This window comes from Poecilia formosa, unplaced genomic scaffold, assembly GCF_000485575.1.
Source record: "Poecilia formosa unplaced genomic scaffold, Poecilia_formosa-5.1.2 Scaffold60, whole genome shotgun sequence".
Taxonomy (NCBI): domain Eukaryota; kingdom Metazoa; phylum Chordata; class Actinopteri; order Cyprinodontiformes; family Poeciliidae; genus Poecilia; species Poecilia formosa.
Window position 1 is genome coordinate 352,515 of NW_006799999.1, and position 20,559 is coordinate 373,073.

General features: G+C 36.4%; 3 protein-coding genes across 3 annotated transcripts in view; 2 read left to right on the top strand and 1 right to left on the bottom strand.

Annotated features, from left to right (window-relative positions):
• The first annotated feature begins 1,286 nt into the window (after positions 1–1,286).
• hp (haptoglobin) lies at positions 1,287–6,317 on the top strand. The gene is made up of 4 exons (XM_007553885.2): positions 1,287–1,393; positions 1,776–1,843; positions 4,596–4,867; positions 5,447–6,317. The coding sequence occupies exons 1-4, from the start codon at positions 1,374–1,376 to the stop codon at positions 5,996–5,998; spliced, it is 912 nt and encodes a 303-aa protein (XP_007553947.1). The 5' UTR covers positions 1,287–1,373; the 3' UTR covers positions 5,999–6,317.
• A 7,661-nt stretch (positions 6,318–13,978) lies between these two features.
• Positions 13,979–17,035, bottom strand: sult5a1 (sulfotransferase family 5A, member 1). Its single transcript, XM_007553886.2, has 6 exons — positions 16,840–17,035; positions 16,008–16,219; positions 15,254–15,380; positions 15,075–15,169; positions 14,633–14,813; positions 13,979–14,368 (listed from the first exon to the last, which is right to left on the bottom strand). Exons 1-6 carry the CDS (start codon positions 16,976–16,978, stop codon positions 14,226–14,228), a joined length of 897 nt encoding a protein of 298 aa, XP_007553948.1. The 5' UTR covers positions 16,979–17,035; the 3' UTR covers positions 13,979–14,225.
• Positions 17,036–19,768: 2,733 nt separating this feature from the next.
• Positions 19,769–20,559, top strand: part of dpep1 (dipeptidase 1) — an 8,939-nt gene continuing 8,148 nt past the window's right edge. The window contains exons 1-2 of the mRNA XM_016672426.1: positions 19,769–20,056; positions 20,293–20,419. Of these exons, the coding sequence (XP_016527912.1) occupies positions 19,929–20,056; positions 20,293–20,419 (255 nt within the window). The 5' untranslated portion in view covers positions 19,769–19,928. The remainder of the gene's footprint in view (positions 20,057–20,292; positions 20,420–20,559) is intronic.

The following is a 20,559-nucleotide window of genomic DNA, read 5'->3' on the forward strand; positions in this document are numbered from 1 at the left end:
ATTTATGGCGTCACATGATGTCTGAACCACCTGAAACAACATGGACTGTAAACTCAAGATTTCTAAAAGGCGTGAGTAAATTTCTAGCTGAAGGGCTCCTGTATGAAATCAGACTGGGAATGTTTTTGCCTCAGGTCCACAATGGCTGTAATGTTTAACACCGCCAGAATGAAATGACTTCATTTGAGAAGAGCGCCTGTTTTATTTTATTTTTTTTCTCGTTACCAAGTCATGAGCCAAGGCTGCAAAGCCAATTAAAAAAGCTACACCACATTCAAAAGAACCTATAATAAATCTTCTCCCTCAGTTAAAACTCCAGTTTTCTCACATGTGAGTCAAATTGAGACTGACTGTAGAGAAGAAAAACTTTAGACCTCTGTACATGAATTGACTGTATTATCTTCATACTAATAAAATACACATTCTGCACAAGGCTGAATGCATTTTATATCTATGACCCGGTGTACTTAGCTTTTGATTTTCCAAGTCTTGAAAGCGCCATTCACTTTTTATTGCTTTGTTTTGTATCTCTAAATATCAGCTCTGTCATAATTTATCGTTTGAATGATATCTTGTAAGAACAATTATTATTTAAAGATGAAAAACAAGAGTAGAACTCCTTCGTGACTTTTTTTTTCTTCTTCCTTTTTTCTATTTTGTCTATGCCACAGGACTTCAAATTAGGTTGAATTATCTCCCATTCGACATGAAACTCCGAAACCCATCCGTGACCTTTTGCAAATAAATATGCAGAGCAGGATTGTTGGACTTTATACTTTGCAGCCATTTTCTGTCAGACTGCTGGCATATTTAAATACTGCCAGGAAAATCAAAATACACTCTGTTGTTGTTTCACGCAGGAAGACCTAATGAGGCAATATTTGCCTTATCTTCAGTAAATTGTGGAATGCACAGTAAGCTGCAACCTGTCTTTATTTTCCGTAAACTGTGACTCAAAACCATGACATAAAAGATTTTCAGTCTCTTTAACATGAACTTAAAGAAGCTGAACTAAATTTATACAATAAAACAAGACAGAACCTTTCTTTTTGCTCTGTTTTGTTACTGTATGCAACATGTTTCTCATTCTTTATTTTACAAGAGAAGCTTGTACTGTTCATGAATTACGCTTTAAAAGTTTTGTTGTATTTTCTTCTCATTCTGACACTGTAGAGACTATCAAACAGACCAAACAACCTGTTGCAAGATTTCGCAATTTCGCAGCTCATTTCGAAATACTGGGAATCCTGTTTTCATGTGCCAAGCAGAAATTTCCAGATCAGAGTCTTTTATCTTTCAGCAGATATAAATATATCAGCACCAGAAACGCACAACGCGCTGAAAAGGAGCGGCTGCGGCCACCACTGGAGAACATGCTCGCTGTCAACAAGGAGTAAGATTAAAATATTTATTGCTTTGCATCACAGAGGAAATCTGAAAGCAATTATCCCTTTTTTTTTTTCAACATCAAAAGGCTTTGCAATTTAGATTAATATAAGTCATAGGAAAGTGTGAACTGAGTTAAGATTATGCAATAACTTTTGGAGATATTGTGTGAAATAGTTTCTACAAAGCCAAATTTTAAATTCCCAACAAAAATCAGTTGCCTAACAGGTTAGAATGACAATAATTAATAGCCTTGATTTTTAAGTAGTTTATTTGTCAATACTTTTTCTTTTATATGTTTAGTTGTTGTTTTTTTTATCTCAGCTGATCTAGATGAATAAATCCAGTAGATGTCTTTTCTTCTTAGTCGACTCTGTTGTCGTTTGAAGGTTTTTTCTTGCGTTGGTCTTCCTGGCCACACGGACCGTCCTGGCAGAGGAAACGATCAAAGACTCTGGTAACGCAAACATTCACTGCTTAGTTGACAAAGATCACAACTAAAAATGTTATTTTGTTATTTTTGTATTTATTTGTTTGGCAACAAAGTTTGTATGAACAAGATGGTTTAATCTATGAAAGTGCAATTTACTGTTTACCTATGATTTGTGTTCACTTCAAAGGGTGGAAATATGTATGAATAATTTATCACAAAAAAATCACAGCAGAAATAAATGTAGGTGTTTTATAATTTATAATCTTTCTTTAAGTTTCAAAATATATTTTTCTTACTTGAATTTTTCAGCACTGTTAAAATATTAAATATCCTCATCGTATGCTTTAATAACACACAGGATGTTAAAGGCTGTCCTATTTTTTTCACACGACTGTATCTTGCTTAATTCCTATATAAGTTGTTCCTCTTTTCCACCTTTTTTTTTATTTTGTTCCAGAGGTTTTCAGCAGTGTTTTTATTCCATTAGCTGGATCTGTTTCAGGTTTGGGTGAGTTCAAGACCAGGAGAAATGAGAGTTTTAAAATGTCTCTCATTTGAGACAATAAATTTTGTCTTAAACAAGACAGGATTAGCTGGAATGTTGTGAGCTTATTGAACCATTTAGTGCAAGAGGTGAATGTAGAAGTGATGCATATGACTTGTTGATGTCTATTGTAAAATTCATGATAGTCTACACATTTGCTGACTTTCTTCAGTAGGCTCTGGATTGGAGTTGGAGTTTTCTCCGTCAATTTGCTTTGCTGGATTTAAAAGTTTCACATGCATAAAAAACATCCATCCGTCCATCCGTCCGTCCGTCCGTCCATCCATCCAGCAAACACAATTTTAAATAATTTAACCATTTAAAGTGACTGTGTATAACTTTTTCAAAAAATATGTTTCTTCCATATTCATTAAAATTGTCTCCATTTTTAGAGATATGATATTTTTCCAGATTATTTATGCTATGCTGTCACAACATGATAGTTATAACAAATGTGTAACTTTATAATACTTTCAAGTCAAAAGGTGAGTAAAAAAAATCTAATTATAGAATCCTCCAAAACTTCAAAGGAAACGTGACTTTTGAAATTATTGAGTGTTGGTTTATTCGTGTATTTATTAATGCTCTCGGATAGTAAAAATAATTTAGAACATTCACCAATGAAATAAACTATTGAAAATATTTCATTATAACCTAATAAATGATCAGTTTTAAAGAGAAAATCAGGACATGTTTTTGAAGAGTCCTGATAATTTAATCACAGAGTTTCAGTTCCGTTAACAAAATGAATAGATGAGTTGAAAAATCTTATTTCATAATGTTGCACATAGCAACATAATGCTTGTGAAGACTGATTCTTCTGTACAGACAGCAGAACCAGCTGGGAGTAGAAGTTTAACTTCACCTTTGTACAAAACAAGACACCTGATCAAATGATCCTGTTTAGCATCTTCAGTGCCAATAAACTCCAATTCTGGCTCCTGCAGAATTTAATAGATTGTTTCATTCAAATATTTTCATTTATTAACAAGAGTCTGTAATAAAAACATTCAGATTCATTATTTTTCTTCAGAAAAAGTCATTTAAATGCAACAAAACCTTCAATCTAGGTCAATAAATATGGCTCAGCACACTGGGGACTTGTTGAAAAAGATTGTTTCAGCTTTTAGCAGCATTAGGTGAGAAAAAAAAAAAACACTCTTAAAATCTTGTTATGCATCAAGCTAATAAAGTGATTAATTTGTTTAACTGCTTGTAGGTTGAAATCTTCTGCTTTGATAAAACTCACCAAGGAAGAACCATTACAGATTTAATAATCCAGAGAAAATATTCAAGATGTTGCTATTGCTTTGAAGAGACAATCACTTGAACCTCGATTATCTCAGTCACAGAAAGGAGAAGACGATCAAACACACAGAGATGGGCTTTGTTTCTTCTTTTCTGTTTATGAAAAACAGAATGAAAGAATCAAAGCTTTTACTTGAAAGCTTTGATTTCAAGTAAAAGCTTTGAATTAAATAAACGATTTAATTCAAATCGTTTATTTGAATTAAACGATTTAATTCAAATAGAGATCCATACAATAAATCACAAGCCAGGAGTTACAGCACTAAGGATTACAACAGACAAAACTTACAAAAAGCTTAAATTTATTACTTTTTTTGTGGGGAGAGAACATTATACCCTCCCATCCCAAATATTATGCAAAATTTTAAATTGGTGAATAATTTACCTCATTGACTTTAGTATATTCTGGACTCTGGTGAACTTTAAACACAAACAACAGATTCATCAGCATAGACTTTTAATTCACTTAAAAAAACAAATATTAGTCATGAACAAAATCATATATAAAAACAAACAAGAAACTAAGCTGCCGTGGATTTTGCAGTTTTACTTGTTTCACTTTGAAAAGCAACTTGAATTATAATGAATATTTTATTTATTTGAAGCATATCTGTTTTTATAGCTGTTTCTTCATATTTTGAGTCAACCTCATTTTAGTTTTCTTTGCCCCATGGTGCTACTTGGACATTCTATGTCGTTCGTGTTTTTTATTTCTTCCATATTTTTTCATTTACTTTTTCTGAAGTTAAGATCGCCTCTGTTTTGCAGCCTGTGCTTCATGAATGGGCCACCAAAAAAAACAAGAGACAAGATATTTGAACTTATCTTGTTTTTTACGACAAAATGTTTTCAACTGGAAAAAAAAACTAAAATTATAACAATAAATTAGCTAAACGTGGTTTTATATTTTCCCCTCCAAATTAGGTTTCCTTCGTTTGAAGCGGATGGTTGGTGGGACGTTTGCCCCTCAGGTCCCCTGGCAAGCCATGGTCTACCTGTCTGACAGCGTGCTGGATGGCGGGTATGCAGGCGGCGCTCTCATCTCTGACCGCTGGGTGTTGACGGCTGGAAGGAACCTTTTTATTAGAAAGAGTCGACAGGACACTCAGGGAAAAGATCCCATCATCCCAAAAGTTTATTTAGGAATCTCACAAAAGGCAGAAGCCGACGCCTCCAAAGAAGTCGCTGTAGACAAGGTGAGGATCTGGCTTCTTGCTAAAGGAGACATTTACTAAATGTCTGTCATTTTTGTGTTAGTTAATTTGAAAGGAAAATAGAAAACAAGGTATTATTGCTCTTCTTTTTATTTCATTAGTGTGCCTGGTAATGCTTTTCTCCTGTGTTGCATTTCAATTATTTTAGGGGCTGGAATAAAATTACTTTTGATTTTGCGCTTCAGGGTTAGTGAGACAAATGACATCCAGGAAGGATTTATGAAAGGAAGAGAAACTTTTTTTAACTTTCTTGCTGTTTTCTTTCATCTTTCTCAGTTCATAAACATGTTAGACTTTAATTTCTTTAGGCATTCAAACTTTATTATAAAAAACTTAATATAAAAGGGAAAATTATTCTTATTTTGACTTGTTCAAAACTTGTTCGCCCTGGGAAAGTATTCAGAGTGAGACATTGCTTTAGGTAGCAAAGCACAGTTTGTTTTGATATCTTTGGAAGATGAGATTAAAGGACTTTTTCTTTATAGAAAACAGCAAAAAAAAAAAAAAACGTTAAAAAAACGTAGATTAAAAATAAGAGATATTTCCATTCTCCTCCTGTAGGTTTTTCTTCATCCGGACTTCCAAAACCAGACTGACTGGGACAACGATCTGGCTCTGATCAGACTTAAAGAGTCTGTGAACATGACTGAGGTCACTCCAATCCCCCTCCCAGAGAGAGGCCAGGACCTGGACACTGTTCTGGGCGGGTCAGGGGTCATTGCTGGCTGGGGCTGGGGGATCCACCTCACCCCTGCTACGTCTCTCAAATACCTTGTTCTCCCTCTGGCTAATTACTCCGACTGTAAAGAAGAGTACGAGCGTAGCTCACACACCCCGAGTCTGGACGACAACATGTTCTGCACCAGACCCACACAGCTTGAGGAGAACATTTGTTTTGGTGACGCAGGAGGCGCTCTGGCTGTCAGAGATGCTCAATCTGGGGACGTGTACGCTGCGGGGATCCTCTCCTATGACAAATCCTGCAGCCGGAACAGCTACGGCGTCTACATGAAGATTTCTTCGTATTTACCTTGGATCCATAGAGTCATTAGAGGAGACACAGAGAAGTCGTCTGCTCTGCTCTCTGATGCAATGGCTAAAATGTTCGGATAGCAGCCACAGAGCTTCAGGCTCCCTTGTTGTGATAGATGTTTGCAGAGAGAAATCATTGCAATGTATTGTGTCAGTAAATGGCTTTAGTTCAGCTTCTGCCAAGTCTGTAGATTAAATGTTGTGACAAGTGACAACATCGGATTTGATTTACAGAGTCTCGTCACGAACCCACAGAGTGGTAAATAGGCCACACTAATAATGCCTTTTGGCCTTTTTTCTAAATTAGTATTTATTTGTCATATTTCTGAAACAAATTTCAGAAAGGGGTATACGTTGAAATATGTAAATTTATAAAGGCTACAGAAATGACAAACACAAATCCATCAACTGCGTGCTTCTTGTGTGTACGTTTTAACTTGGGTGGGAAAAGTTGAAAGGAGAAGAGCGAAACAAGCTTTTATATTTAGGTCAGAGCTTCTATTAATCTTTTGTGAAATGACCCAAGGGTCTGAATTTAAGAGCAAGGTTTGAAACAAACTATTTTGAACTGTTTAGGGGGGATGAAGAGTTATAAAACTCACCAGTAATTTGTGTGGAGATGAGTCCCACTGAAGTTGAAACCAGATATTTCATAAAAGAAATTAAAGACAACCTTTTTATCTCCAATGTCTGATAATAAATAAGACCAAATTGTCCTTTATTGTCCCACAAAAAGCCTGATCCTTCTTCAGAGGCTGACTGGGATCTGTCCGAGAGATGAGGTGAGCATTTCCATCATCTGGGAGGAAATGGAGTCAGAGTTGCTTCTCGTTCTTATCAAAAATGATGAGCCAAAGTGATTTGGCTCATCTGATTAGTTTGCTTACTGTGCATCTTCTTTTGGCAGACACAAGAACACGTAGCACACCAGGAACTAACTACATGAAGGAACTCCAGGCCTTTTCTAGCCTGGAAAACATTTCAGATCCTCCAGAATCAAGCATGACTGGGATTTGAGACGACTCAGAAGCAGATATCACCTAAGAGTGAGATGATTTTATAATAATTAAATAAGGAAACAAAGAAAATCAAAGCAAAGAGGCAGAGTGAGAGCAGCAGAAAACCCCAGTAAAGAAAGCAGAGAGCTTAAACATTGTGATTAATGGGCCTTGGTAGAGCAAAAAGGATGAATGATAAACAGAATGGAGGAGCTGAACATATATATATATATAACAAAAAAAAGACTAATATAAATGTAATACTATAAAATACACAACAGAACACAAAAAGGCACTTCAAAACTCAATGCAAATGAGTGGATAGAGAAAAAACTTAGAATAAAACAACCCAAAATGATCTAAATACCAACACAGGTGAGGACCAATAACATAAACAGCTGTATATCTGCTTACAGCCTAACCTGGGATACCTTAAAGTCAACGGATGAGCGAACAGACAGAAGGAAATGTGGCCTAATTGGTTAATAATCACATAATCCATCCTGGATAGACAGAATATTATATCTACAAAACACTTTGCATTTCATTTATAATTTAAATGTTGAGTATTAGATATTCTTCAGGCACATACTGTCGGTTTATAACATTATTAATGTTACCTACTTCAGTTGTTTTAAAAAAAAAAATGCTGTTTAAATCAAAAACAACTTAAATGAAATTTGACTGTGTTCACATGAGTCGAACCTTGGTTTCATTCTGCACTGTAGTGGCTCCAAATGTTAAGGCAACATTACATCATGGTGCTGCTGTGCAACACTTGAAAGCAAAAGTTAACAATGAATTAAGAGGAGCCGACACTTTTCACAACCTGTGGCTTTTGACTGCTGCCTTCAATACCACCACTTCAAAGATATTTCTGTCAGGCAGGAGCGTCCACTCTGCCATAAATAACGACGTGCCTCAACAATAAACACCCAGAAAGGTGTTGTGATGACAGCTGCCAGTCCACTTGATACATTATGATTGGAGAAGATGAGAGCGAGAGAAAAAATAAAAATAAAAAAATCAAAGTGAGGACTGGTTCCGACCCGCTGGGTGATTTATTTCAGTGTTACGTAAAGACAGGCCAGCTTGGGGCATAAAGAGGCAGATGGTCTTTGTTGCTGTGAGTTTTTCAGTCTGTTAATTACACCTCTGAATATTCAGACAACACACTGGAAAATGCTGCTGTCTCAGATTTATGAAACATCATAATTATCAGAAGAAAGTAGTCTTCTACATTTATTCTTTGTCACACCCTCAGCAAATGTTTTCTTTATTTACAAAAATACTGATGTATATCGTCTTTTAGGGCTTACTACAGGATAGTTGAACTACCTTCTTTAAATGAATGTTCTAACATTTAATAATCACTTTTAAGTGCATTTTTTTATCAGTAAATATATCCACTGGGTACATTAAGTTACAAACCATTGTTTCTTCATCTCTGTCGCTGTCCTGCTTGTTTCTGACGTCCGACCTTCCTGCCGTTTTTCAAAACTTTGAGGATTGAGTTCATCTCTCGGCTTTGCTGTGTTTCTGCTGGATCATTTTGTGCAAAAGCCTTAATTAACTTGGAAATCAATTTCCTCTCTGAGTCCAAATCGTCCAGACGCTGCAGCTTCAAATGATGATTTCCCCTATTCTGTTTTGAAGAGTGCTTTTATATTGGTATGCAAAGCTGTTTTTTCTCCGTAACACAGTGTCTGTCTGCTTCGCAAACACATTAACTCTTTATTCTTATTCAACAATGTTTATTCCTGAGGAGTCACTGCAGCAGACCTGAAGTTCAAAAGGTGCAAATATAATTTTTTCTCAGCTTCATTTTATAACCGCCCACTTCTTTGCTTTTAAAATCTTTGCTGTATGTCAAAGGGGCGAGCTTCTCCATTTGCAACCTTTGCTTTGCTTTGTTAAGAATAAAATCTTTTTTAGATTATGTTACTACAATTTCCGTGACCAAATCACAGCAGACTTTATAAGTCTACTGAAACCAGACCAAAATGATTTGATTCAAACCGTGATTGTTTCACAGATTGAATTCAGTGTTTAGGAAGCTACAAGAAATGTCTGGTTTTGTCTGTGTGATGGCAGTAAAGACCATTCATTCAATAATTTCCAAAACTTATCATTTTATTAAATGTTGCACACACATTCAATCCTACAGAGACGCCCTGGAAATGAAATGAATAAAAATATTGAAACTCACTAAGTCATTTTCAAATCAACCCAACAAAAATCCAAGCCTGCAATTTGAATGTTGTCATTTTCTGATTCCAGCCACAATTTATCCAACATGCTTAAAATCTGGGACAAGAAGAAGACAGGAGGTGCTTCGAAGCGTGCACTCATTGTGTTTCCTCTTTTTAGCCAGAGTTAAATTTGTGTACGTTTTTTTTTAAGCATTTCTGAAGCGCAGCACCAGAGGTTTTCCTCTATTGCTTCTTAAATATTAATGTCCTGTCAAATCCTATTACTCTCTACCAGTCTCAGTGCATTCCTTTAAAGCACCGACTAAGGTCACAACACATGCAGAGTTGCTCTGCAATAGGAACCAGAACTTCAGACTTGCAAGCAGTGTGTGGAGAAAAAGATCTTTAGGTTTCTGCAAACATGTAGGTAGACGTTTAGGTTGTTGGTTTGTAGATTCACTGTGTGTGTTCACAAAATGCGTGTCATGTCCATCAGTCTTGAAAGGCTTAATAAACTATTAACTTTTTTTTTTTTAACAAAACAAACAAAAAAATTATGTGAAAAGATTATTCCTATGTGTGAAAACCTTTGTGAGGCTAAACAACATTTTCACCAGCAAATCAGATAAAGATCAGGCTGTGATTTTCAAAGACTTCACTAAGTAAAACACATTACACAGACTGATGTTTTCAGACCTTTTTTCATATTAATTATGATTTTTAAAATTCATACAGTTAATAAAAACATATTTCTAAAAGTATCACAATCTAGCAAATAAATAATTAGTCAAATACGGATTTGCGAGTGGGATATTTTAAACATACATATCATAATTATACGAAACAATTAAAAATGTATCAATGTGTGTCAATAATTTGTCAAACACACAATGAATGTAATACACAAACCATTAATTAAAACTGGAATTCATTACTTGTTGAAATATTTATTGTTCCAGTATTTATTCTTTTTTGTTGTTGTTGTTGTTTTTGCTAGAAATCATCATGAAATAATTGAAAGGATCAATATGGATTTTGAATTAAATCCTAACATCTGATTGGCTAATCTGCACAGCAGTTCAACGGCAGACCAATCACACCGCATTGATATCTTTACTGTGTTGCACTGGTTCTGATGGGAGGGCAGACAGATAAATTCATAAATTCACATTATTCTCCAACTCAGGAACAGGAAATAGTGAAATAAATATAAGCCTGTTGGATAACGGATGGATGAATTGATGGTATTTACATGATTACCTGCTCTATATGTTCATTCATTTGATTACATATTTCTTTATTTAAAACATCAAGTACCAAAGTGATTGTGAAAAGTGTTTACTCATTTCCCTTCATCATAAGGTTCTAAACAGACTTTATTCATCGTAGTTACGGCTACCAGATAAGCAAAAATATTAAATGAGCTAATCATTAGGAATAAATGATTTGTGAATTAAAGTGTCCTTTTAGATGAAAAGTGTAAGTCAGGGGATGGATAAAAAAACATCTAAGTTACTGAGCTTCCCCTTGAGTTCAGTTAAATCCACTATCAAGAAATGGAGGGAATATAAAAGCTGTCAGTCGTCCTCGATCATCCCGTCTTCACACAGAGTGACTAGTGAGATGGGGACAGCAGGGATACCTATGACAAAAGTTACAAACTTCAGCCGCTGATATGGAAGAGACTCTGCCAACAACAAATGTTGCCCTGTCAAAGTCTTATGGGAGACCAGCATTGAGAAAGCCGCTGCAGAAAACTCAAACGAAGGCTCAACTAGAGTTGGACATAAAGCAATTCAGTCTTAGTACATGATATGACATTTGTGAAATGGCAATCTCTCTAAGGAAGCCCAGCTGTTCACATTGAGTCACTAACTTTGTAGAAATCTCTCCTTCTGTGAAACAAGAAGAAACCCCCAACAGAACCAGGCTCAGGATGAAGAACCATCTGCCACGACCAGCTGCTGGTTTATTGGGAACATCAGTGACTTGACTTTGCAGTATTAAACTATATTATTTATGGGAACAAAACCTCACTTTCTATCTTGTTTCACCATGAGGGCAAAGACAAATCCAGCTGTATCAGTAAAACAGATACATATATGTGATTCACAGCTTCAAAGTACTGGGAAGGAGTCAAAGTATGTGTAGACATCTTCAGTCAGGTGATTTCTAATCATATTGAGACTCACTAACACACATTACTCACATCTGTGAGCAAATGTCTTTATTACTGTGAGTAAAATAATTTGCTGCTAATTCCCAGGTACGTCATTCCCTTTGAAATTGTAGATTCACAGTGGTGAGGTGACTCACTTGGATCTGTTAGTTTCTGACTCCAATGATGATGGAGCTGATGGGCTTTAAATGTGATGCAAATGCCAAGACTGTCACACCTTGTTCCTTCCAGAGGAAAACACCTGCTAGGACTCAGCTCAGAGCTCTTGGTCTCATTACCAGCTGCAGCACAGGGGGCAACAACAACACCTGTGACTCAGTTATTACAGCTTTCATTTTTCTCCAGCACAAAAAAATTAGGAAGAAAACTACATTCATCGTAAATTATATGTTTATAGAGATAGACTACATGTATATTTAAAAAAAATAAGACATCGCAAGTGAAAATTTGATAAGCAGATACAAAAATGATGATTTTAGAATGTATTTCTTTGCACTTTGCACTTAAACATTGCAGTAAGAATATGGTTTAATACCGCATGTTGTTTCCCAGTTAAATGCTGTATATAGAAGCCTTTTGGCGTGCTTGTATCTTAATAGACTGGAACAGTAAGAAATGTTCAATGTACACAGGTTTTCTCTGCAGTGTCTTGACGTAGGTTGTCATGCTGCCAGATAACATCAAGATGGAAAAGGTCAGCCTGCTTTCAGCAGCAGCAGCGGCGGAGGCGGCACTGTGGAGACGCACCCCTCTTTTGATTCCCAACACCGGGACTATGACAGAAACAAAAGGACTGGAGAAGTTCACCATCACCTGAGGCTCATTCTTACATTGGACCAAAGATGAATTGTTTCAGACGGTCCTCCCTCCTCCCACCAGTCGGTGTCAGACATCACTCACATCAAGTTTTAGGTGTGGCTTTGATCTCAAGCATTCAGTATGTCAGTAGACCGTCTTATGTAAGGGACTCAAACATCTCTTCGGATTCGTAGCAGCCTGGGTGCTGCTGAGACTGAAACCAGCGATACAGAAAAAAAAAAATGAAGATCCAAACATGAACATGAAACATCAGTTTGCAACTGGGAGGCAATTTATCTATGAAAATCCCAAAATCATGAAATTTATAAAGATCTTTATGAGACAATGCATGAAATTTTCTTCATAAAATATTGGTAATAAACATATGTTGTACAATGTAACAGAAAACCTCGATTGTGGAGATTGGGCTCTTTACAGAGATCTGGCAACCACTTTCACATCAGGCTGTGAAAAAAGAGCAATAATAAGATTTCTTTCACATTGTACAATCTTTCCAGTAAAAAAGTCTCACAGTGTTTTGTTGCTCAGTTTACCTCCCAGTTGGTTAGATTGTCACTGACCACAGTTTGACAATTCAAGCTCACTGAAAGATTTTCTTAGGATCTTTCTTTTTTCTTTTTTTTTTTAACCAAAGATAACCAAAAGTCATTGCATCTAAAATGACTAAAATCAAGTTTTATAGTAAATCAGCAATGAGCAGATCATCAACCTCTTCAACAGTGAGGAGAAAATAATATCTGTACCTCAAACTCTGAATAGGTTCTATTTGAACAAACTGGCATATTTACTGACTGCTGTCCTTTGGAGAGATGAAACTAAAGGTGAGATGTTTGCTGCCCTTCAACCTCCTTCCCCTAAGCGAAGTCTGAGACGTCTGAAGAAGTGTGAAGACATTTCTCACACACTGGGATGTGTGAGTGAATATTAAAAGCTTGGAAGCAAATCATGAATGGGTGTGTGTTTGTTTTTTTGGACGTTGGTCTGACGGCCCATCAGCCTTGTCAGCCTGATTAATCAACAGACATTTAACAATTCTCAAATTGATGAGCAGCAGAGGGCTCCATGTGCTCAGATATGTTTTATTGACATAATTATAAATTTTTCGTAGAACGCAGCCAAGGTGTCGACCTAAATGTATATTTTTAGGAATGTCCTAATGATACTTATTTTTTAATTCCTAAATACAATATTCATTTATTTATTCTTTATAAAGTGAGGGGGGGTCACTTTATAAAGACACTGGTCCACACTGGTAGTGTGGATCAGTGTCTGCACAGTCCTTCAGATTCTACATATTACTTTTTAAATAATTGAATGGCAATGTGTGGCATGCACATATGTAACACACACACGCACACACACATGCACACGTGTTTTCACCAGGATTTTGCAATGACTCTCGTTCATTTTTCATTCATTTCTGTAGCGTAACCCCAAGTTCTAGTTTCTGAACAAAATCATTGTCAGATATTGAGATTTCATTTAGCTCAGTTCTTCCAATTTTTAGCTTTCAAAATTATCAGTTGCTGTTTTGGTAATTGTTTTATGCTGCTGGCCATGTTTCATAACCTTAGGCCATTAAAACATCACTAATGTATACAAATGTTTAATAGTATTATGCAGTGTGGCCTCCTAAATATTAACTAGCAGGGAAGCAACATGTTTCTTCTTCTTCTTTGCGAATGAAGTGACAGCATACAAAAGGACAGCTCAGCCCTGTGGATTCAAAGACCTTTAACCTTTCCTCTCCCTCTGTTTATTGTTGCAGTGTTGACACAGCTGTCAGGTTCTATACGTATATCTTGTGATTCTCAGAAAACCCAAAGTCCAACTTGGAAAAAAATCGAAAGAAGCACATCAGGTATTGAATCAGTAAATGTTTGTCTCATCTTTTCTTCACCAAACATAGACAGAACCGTGACACGTGTCACATAAAACCATTCATTCATGAACACTAAACAACACCACAGATTCTTCAAAGGATGTCAAGGAGATATCATACTGGAAAATAACCTTTAAAAATGTTTGGATGTAATAAATGTTTATAAGACGAACATGATTTCATCATCTCTGGGATGATTTCTCACACAGTTATCACAAATCTCTTTTGTTTTGGAGATTCAGTCTTTCAGCTCTGATTCCTCGTTTTCTGGTTTTTCCCACACAAACTTCAAAATGCAGTCCTGCATCTTGGACTTGAACACAGTGTCAAAGTATCGATTCTGCTCCCCAGTGAACATGTTTTTCCAGTCTCCAATCTCACCTGGATGGTAGAAAAAAAAATAAGACAGGATTTTTATTCTTAAGAAAGTAAAAGTATATTTTCTGTAGAAATGGAGAGCATAAAATAAAAAGTTCTTCAGTTGTGTTCGTACCAAGAACATTATTTTCTCGAGACCTGATTTATGCATGTAGTTACATTTAAAAACTCACTTCTATATGAAAAAGTGTGAGATGTTTGTAACAGGTCGATTCATTTGGAGGATCATTTAACTTGGATCACATGTTGTAAGACAAATTAAACCACCTTTCCTCATGAAGCAGCCTTTGCTGTGATCCAGTATCTCATCAGGAATGAGGCTGTAGTTGATCATCTTGTTGTCCTTCATGCAGCTGAAGCTGCAGTGTTTCACACAGTTATTGAGCTCATGCTCCAGCAGAGGGCGCTGCAGGAAAGAGCTCACCCTGTTAATGGTCCCACGCAGGTCCTGACATCAAAACAAGTTGGTAAAATTATATGTATATAAAAAAAAACTAACAACAATTATTCAGACAATTAAACAATGACTCAGTCAGTTCTTTCAAAGTAACGTGGGGGAACTTTGAAATACATGATTTGGGACATAACTTATAGTTTACTCTAAAAATTAATAATATCTTCTGCGTTATACTGTTTTTTTGGATTTTTCATGATAATGTTATCTTCATTTATATGTGTCTACTTTAGAATGAAGGAGCTCTTCTTTTACCTTTGACATCTCTTCATATGTGACATGCAGCAGGTTGAGAGCTGCAGCCTGACTGGTCCAACCCTTAATGTGGTCAAACCAGGAGCCAAAGTGTACTGAACAGAATAGATAGGGGAAAAAAAATCCAAATTTAGGAAACACAATAAAAATATTATAGAAACAGAAAAATGTCAACTCACATGTTCCCTCCAAGAACTGATGCAAAAACTCAGGAAAGGAGCCAGGATCAGGGAGGAAGTTGGCCATCTTGTGGAAGTGATAAAAGGACACCAGAACATCTTTAGGGTTTCTGCTCACATAGATGATCTGTTGGGAGATAAACAACAAAGTGTGCCAGCATGTTGCAGCTGCTCTTGCAAAGAATAATAATAGGATAATAATAGGATAATATCCTGATATAATATTTATATTTTGAAGCTGGAAAACTGAAGTGAAAAGATCACCAGTGTCCAAAAAAGTAACACGTCAGTGAATAAATATCATTACATCATCCCTGCATCAGCGTTTTTAAATATGTGAAGTTTTTATTTATTTATTCTACCTGTTCATGGTCTATTTAACTTTTAGAGCTTGTTTACATTTGTTTGACTTCTTTCTCAAACATCTCATCTCCTTAATTTAGTCAAGTAGATCATCTCTTCCTGATTAGTATTGGCACTGATTAAAATGCTATGTTTCTATCTAAACTCACCAAATATGTGCATTTCAAAATGTTTTATGTTTTAGGTTTAATGGATTTCCTGACCTTTTCTACAAAAACTCATTTTTATCAAATAGAATGAGAAACAACCAGTGGATGTTGTTTATCAAAGTCTGGTTGTTCAGTTTTAAAATTTATATTAAATTTATATTAAATCTGAACATATATATGTGTGTGTGTGTGTGTGTGTGTGTGTGTGTGTGTGTGTGTGTGTGTGTGTGTGTGAATCTGACCCTGGCCTTGGACTCCTGGAGGGCGGGGCCCAGCAGGTCATGGGGCAGATGTGTAGTCAGAACTCGAGGTGTTGAGGTTGAGCTCTTCAGCAAATCTGCACAGTAGTATTGCTCCAACCAAGGGGCTCTGGTCCAGTTTGGAGAACTCTGGGACAGATGTGGGTCACCTCTGCTGGATATGAGGGTCACAATTTCTTGCATCCATGTTGTGCCTATTGAGAGAAATCAGAGAGACATGTAACTTGAGTTTTACTGTTCTCATTGATCAGTATGAAATTTTTTTAGTAATAGGACTGCACCATATTTGTTATTACTTTTAGTTTCTTTCCTGGAAAATTCATACATTGGTTTTCCAGCAATAAGAAGGAAGAAACAGACTGCTTAGAGGAAATGCTTTACAACCCAGTGCATAATTTTCTACATGGATTATTCCAGATTAGGAATAATCCATGTGATCCCACACCCTGTTTTGGACAAACCAGTTTGACTGGTTTTGGACGAAGAAGGCAAATTTCCTCAAATAGATTTCCCCCATGGTTTGCTTACTGAAGACTTTCCTACATCACCAAGAAGAACAGTGTGTCACTATAGGCACTCTATGCCGTTCCCATGAAATGCTGCCAATTCAAAAATAAACCATTAAGACCAACCTGACCAGCTGAAGAGACCTCACAATACACATTAGATGATATTCTAGTGTTCTGTCGTTCAGAAAGCCCAACTACTCTCCACTGTTGACTTATTGAAAATTCATGAAATATTAAATATAACTTAGTAAGAAGTCACCAGTGAAGTGCAGCATGTCCTGATGGTCAGAGTCGCCTCCTCTTACCTGACTTTGGATAGGACACAATGAGGACATCCGTGTCTTGAAACGGAAACTTGAGAGCGTGATGTAAGGAATCCTGGGTGTGCAGGTGCCCCGGATACGAAATGCCATGAAAAATCTCTGTGACATCCAACCTGGCCATGTCCTCTCTTTATATATTTATGAATGTGATGCTCACTATCCCTTTACTGCAGCTCTTCTGTCTCAGTGAGTCTTTGACTCTGTGAGACATTCTGAGCTATTGCATGAATCCAAAAAAGGAAGTTCAGCCAGATCCTCCTCTAAATGGGCGTCTGCCAGTAGATATTTTGACAAAACTTTCCAAGAATGGCCATCATACAAAAAAGAATAAATATTTTATAAATGATCGTCATGTCCCAGTCTAAAATAATTCAAGAACAGAAGAGAAACAAAGCATTGAAAGAGTTACAAAACCACATCTAGGGGCGTGAGTGTTCACAAGTAGAGAAAAACCTGTAGTAGTGGTGAACCTTGGTGAAATGACAAAATGTTCTGACAAAAAACACTCAGAAAAACACCTAAAGCATTGCAGGCCTCAGCTAAGGTCAGTGTTCATCATTGAACAATAAGAAAGTGATTGAACAATAATGGTTTCAATGGAATCTTGGCAGCCACCAAAAGTCTGTAGAAAGTTTTCTCTAAACTGATGAGTGAAAGGTGGAACATTCTGGAAGATTTTAGAGTGGCCTAGTCAAAGTCAAAACATGCATCTTATTGGAATGAATCCGGAGTGATGTAAAATACCCATTGCTTGGTTTTGCAAAAGCTTGATGGCAGTTGTTGGCATCAAGGATGGCAAAACCAGGTATTAGGTTTAGGAGGCAATTACTCCTGCATATAGGACCAGGTTAGTGTGGGTAGCTTAAAAATTCATTTTATATTTTCTTGATTTATCTTTGATTTTAAAATGTGTTAGACGATGATTAAAAATGTTACAGAAATATAAACAGAAGAAATCTGTAAGGAGGAATTACTTACTTCACGTCACTTTTTAAATCAACTTTGACGGCTAATTGGGTTAAAATGTTTTCGGAATCAGCCTGGGCACTGGACTACAACCATCATCTGATCTCAGATGTTTAAGTTGCAACGTTGTGTCGGTTTGTTCAAGTTTAATAAACACTCATGTTTATTTGCATCCAAAGATCCGACTATAAATCATAATCTATTACAATATATCTTGCTGTTCTGCTCACAACCAAAAGCTTCTTGGAAAAGCTTGGGGGGAAAAAAGTGAGTCATTCTGGCAGAGCCCACCGTGAGAAGAACTATATATATACATAAACATTCAGGAATGTTTTAAAGAGACAAATGAGAGTTCTGGTTTTGATCCTTATTTTCAGTTCATTAAAGTCAAGAAGATAGTTAATTTTTTTTTTTTTGTCTTCTATCATCATTTACGTGATAACAACCATTTTATCTTTCAATAATAACTTGTTCTAGGATTTAGGCAATTTGGTTTTAATTGATCATAAAGATTATGTTTGACATAAAAATGTTATGAGCTTTGTTATACAGTATGTGAGTTATAAAAATAATTTGATGGCATAATGGGGCCATTTAACTTCTAAACTTTACTGTCCTCTAAAGAACATAATGATCTTTGCTAAGCAGTAAGTCATCAGGTCTGCCTGCAGATGTGGGCTGATTGTTACTCCAGATGTTTAAAGGACAATCTGTTTTTTTAACCACAATGTTAAATGTTTGTCTTTTACAACCTACAGTCATGTGTGAAAGAACAATTTAGACCTTTTTGACAAGTTGTTTTAATTGGTGAAAACACCAAATTCACAGTAACACCTGGGATTTACAGTCCGTGTTGGTTTATATCCAGCTGCTGCCTGAAGTTAACGTCCGGGTCAGATCCCGACTCTTGGTGACACATTCTTCTTTCTTTAGTTCTTGGAGCTGTTCATGTTCAGAAATGTTGGCTTCTGTTTATGCACCACATTTTTGAGATTTACCACAAGTCGGAGACATAATCCAGACATCGAGAGAAAATTAATATTAATGCCACATTTTCTTCAACAAATTGTGTCTGAATTTCTAGAGGACGTTGCTCTTGGAGGATATTTCTCTCCCTCTCTTCATGTTATCGCAGCGTTGGGAGGAGGACATAATCCCGCAAACAACCACACACAGGAACTGTGTCAGAATGCTTCACTTTTGGCACAAGACTCTATCTGGCTCCTTCCTCTCTGGGTGAATGCATTTCTAAACACTTCAGTCTATCAGAAGGGTGATTTTTTATTTTTTCAGATTTAATAACTTAGCTCCAGTCTTCTGCCATCCATTGCTGTACTTCCTGCAAAAGTTCAGTTTGACCCTGATGGCTGTCTTTGTCAGAAATGACTTATTTTCTACTCATGTTGCCACAGCAAGCGAATGTAATGCTGCCTCAGGTGCAGAGCTACACCCACCCACCTGCTGCCACCGTTGAGCAAGCTTTGCACTGGTGGTAATATGATTCAGTCTCATGTTCTCATGTTTTCATTGTGCCACTGTGCGCTCGGCTGATGTTTCATGCTGTTGTCAACCCGGGCCCCTTCTTCTTTAGTGAACAGTCATGCTTTGAGCATTTTTGTTTTTTTTTTTTGTTTGTTTTGTTTTTATTCTTTGTCTGCAGACAAAGTGGTTGATCCTTTTAGAAAATATATACTTGTTTTACAGTAAAGTTCTGGAAAATCTTTACAAAAAATTATTTTAGGCCACTAGAATAGCAAAAATAATATTACTTTCTCCAAAAGAACAATGGACACTATCCAAAAACATTTGTAGTGAATAACAGAAAAAAAAACTGTCAGAAAAGAAATTACACATTAACCAACATAAACTCACAAGACCACAGATTATACTTGCAGTTGAGCTACTTATTACACTCTGTGATTTACTGACAAACAGAGAAATGACAGAGGAGGAGCAATGAGCTGACATTCAAACTGATCAGTGCATGGAAAGGGGTAGAAATCAGCTTTGACCCAAACAGAAGGACAGACTGCCAGTACAAAAAATATATTTATTTTTTTTTTTGCAGCAAATATTAGAATCTGAGATATTTTATATTTAAAGAGATGTCACCCAGGTTGATGTTGTCTTCATGTCTGGCACTGTGGATCAGCTGTTGCGCCGTCACCTTGGCTGAGGACTCATTCTTGACCAGAGCTCAAGACCTGATGAAGGAAACGCCACTTATTGATGGGCAAGTTCAAACGTCTTTTGTGCTGATCTTGGCTCTGTATATTCTAGTAGCAGTAGAACTTAAAATAAGTGATTTTAAGTTCAGGTTAGAAGATTTGAAAAGCCAACAGTCTTTGTAATTTATCAAACCGATCTGCTAGAAAGTTTGATCTTTTCCTGTCTGATCATAATGAATATCATTTTTGACTATGACATTCTTGTAGATTGTTGACTTTTATTATTTATTTAATAAAACAGCCACAATGACCTGCCTTGGCAGCTTCGAAAGAGCTTCAACAATCAACTCAACAAGGTGGATCTCAACACACTGGATACAACACACACCAACATCCCAAAGATCAGGAAGGGACAGATCGGTGCACAGGTACGTTCAAAGCAGGAACTACTGGAGACCAACTATCTAAAATATAGAAGGTCTTTAAAAGAAAGAAAGAAAGAAAGAAAGAAAGAAAGAAAGAAAGAAAGAAAGAAAGAAAGAAAGAAAGAAAGAAAGAAAGAAAGAAA

Excerpts from the sequence above, each read along its gene's own strand:
- hp (XM_007553885.2), top strand. The coding sequence starts at position 1,374 with ATGCTCGCTGTCAACAAGGA. Across the intron at positions 1,844-4,595 it reads GGAAACGATCAAAGACTCTG|GTTTCCTTCGTTTGAAGCGG; the intron begins GTAACGCAAACA and ends CCTCCAAATTAG. Across the intron at positions 4,868-5,446 it reads AAGAAGTCGCTGTAGACAAG|GTTTTTCTTCATCCGGACTT; the intron begins GTGAGGATCTGG and ends CTCCTCCTGTAG.
- sult5a1 (XM_007553886.2), bottom strand. The coding sequence starts at position 16,978 with ATGGCCAGGTTGGATGTCACAGAGATTTTTCATGGCATTTCGTATCCG. Across the intron at positions 14,814-15,074 it reads CATATGAAGAGATGTCAAAG|GACCTGCGTGGGACCATTAA; the intron begins GTAAAAGAAGAG and ends TTTTGATGTCAG. Across the intron at positions 14,369-14,632 it reads AGGCTGCTTCATGAGGAAAG|GTGAGATTGGAGACTGGAAA; the intron begins GTGGTTTAATTT and ends TCTACCATCCAG.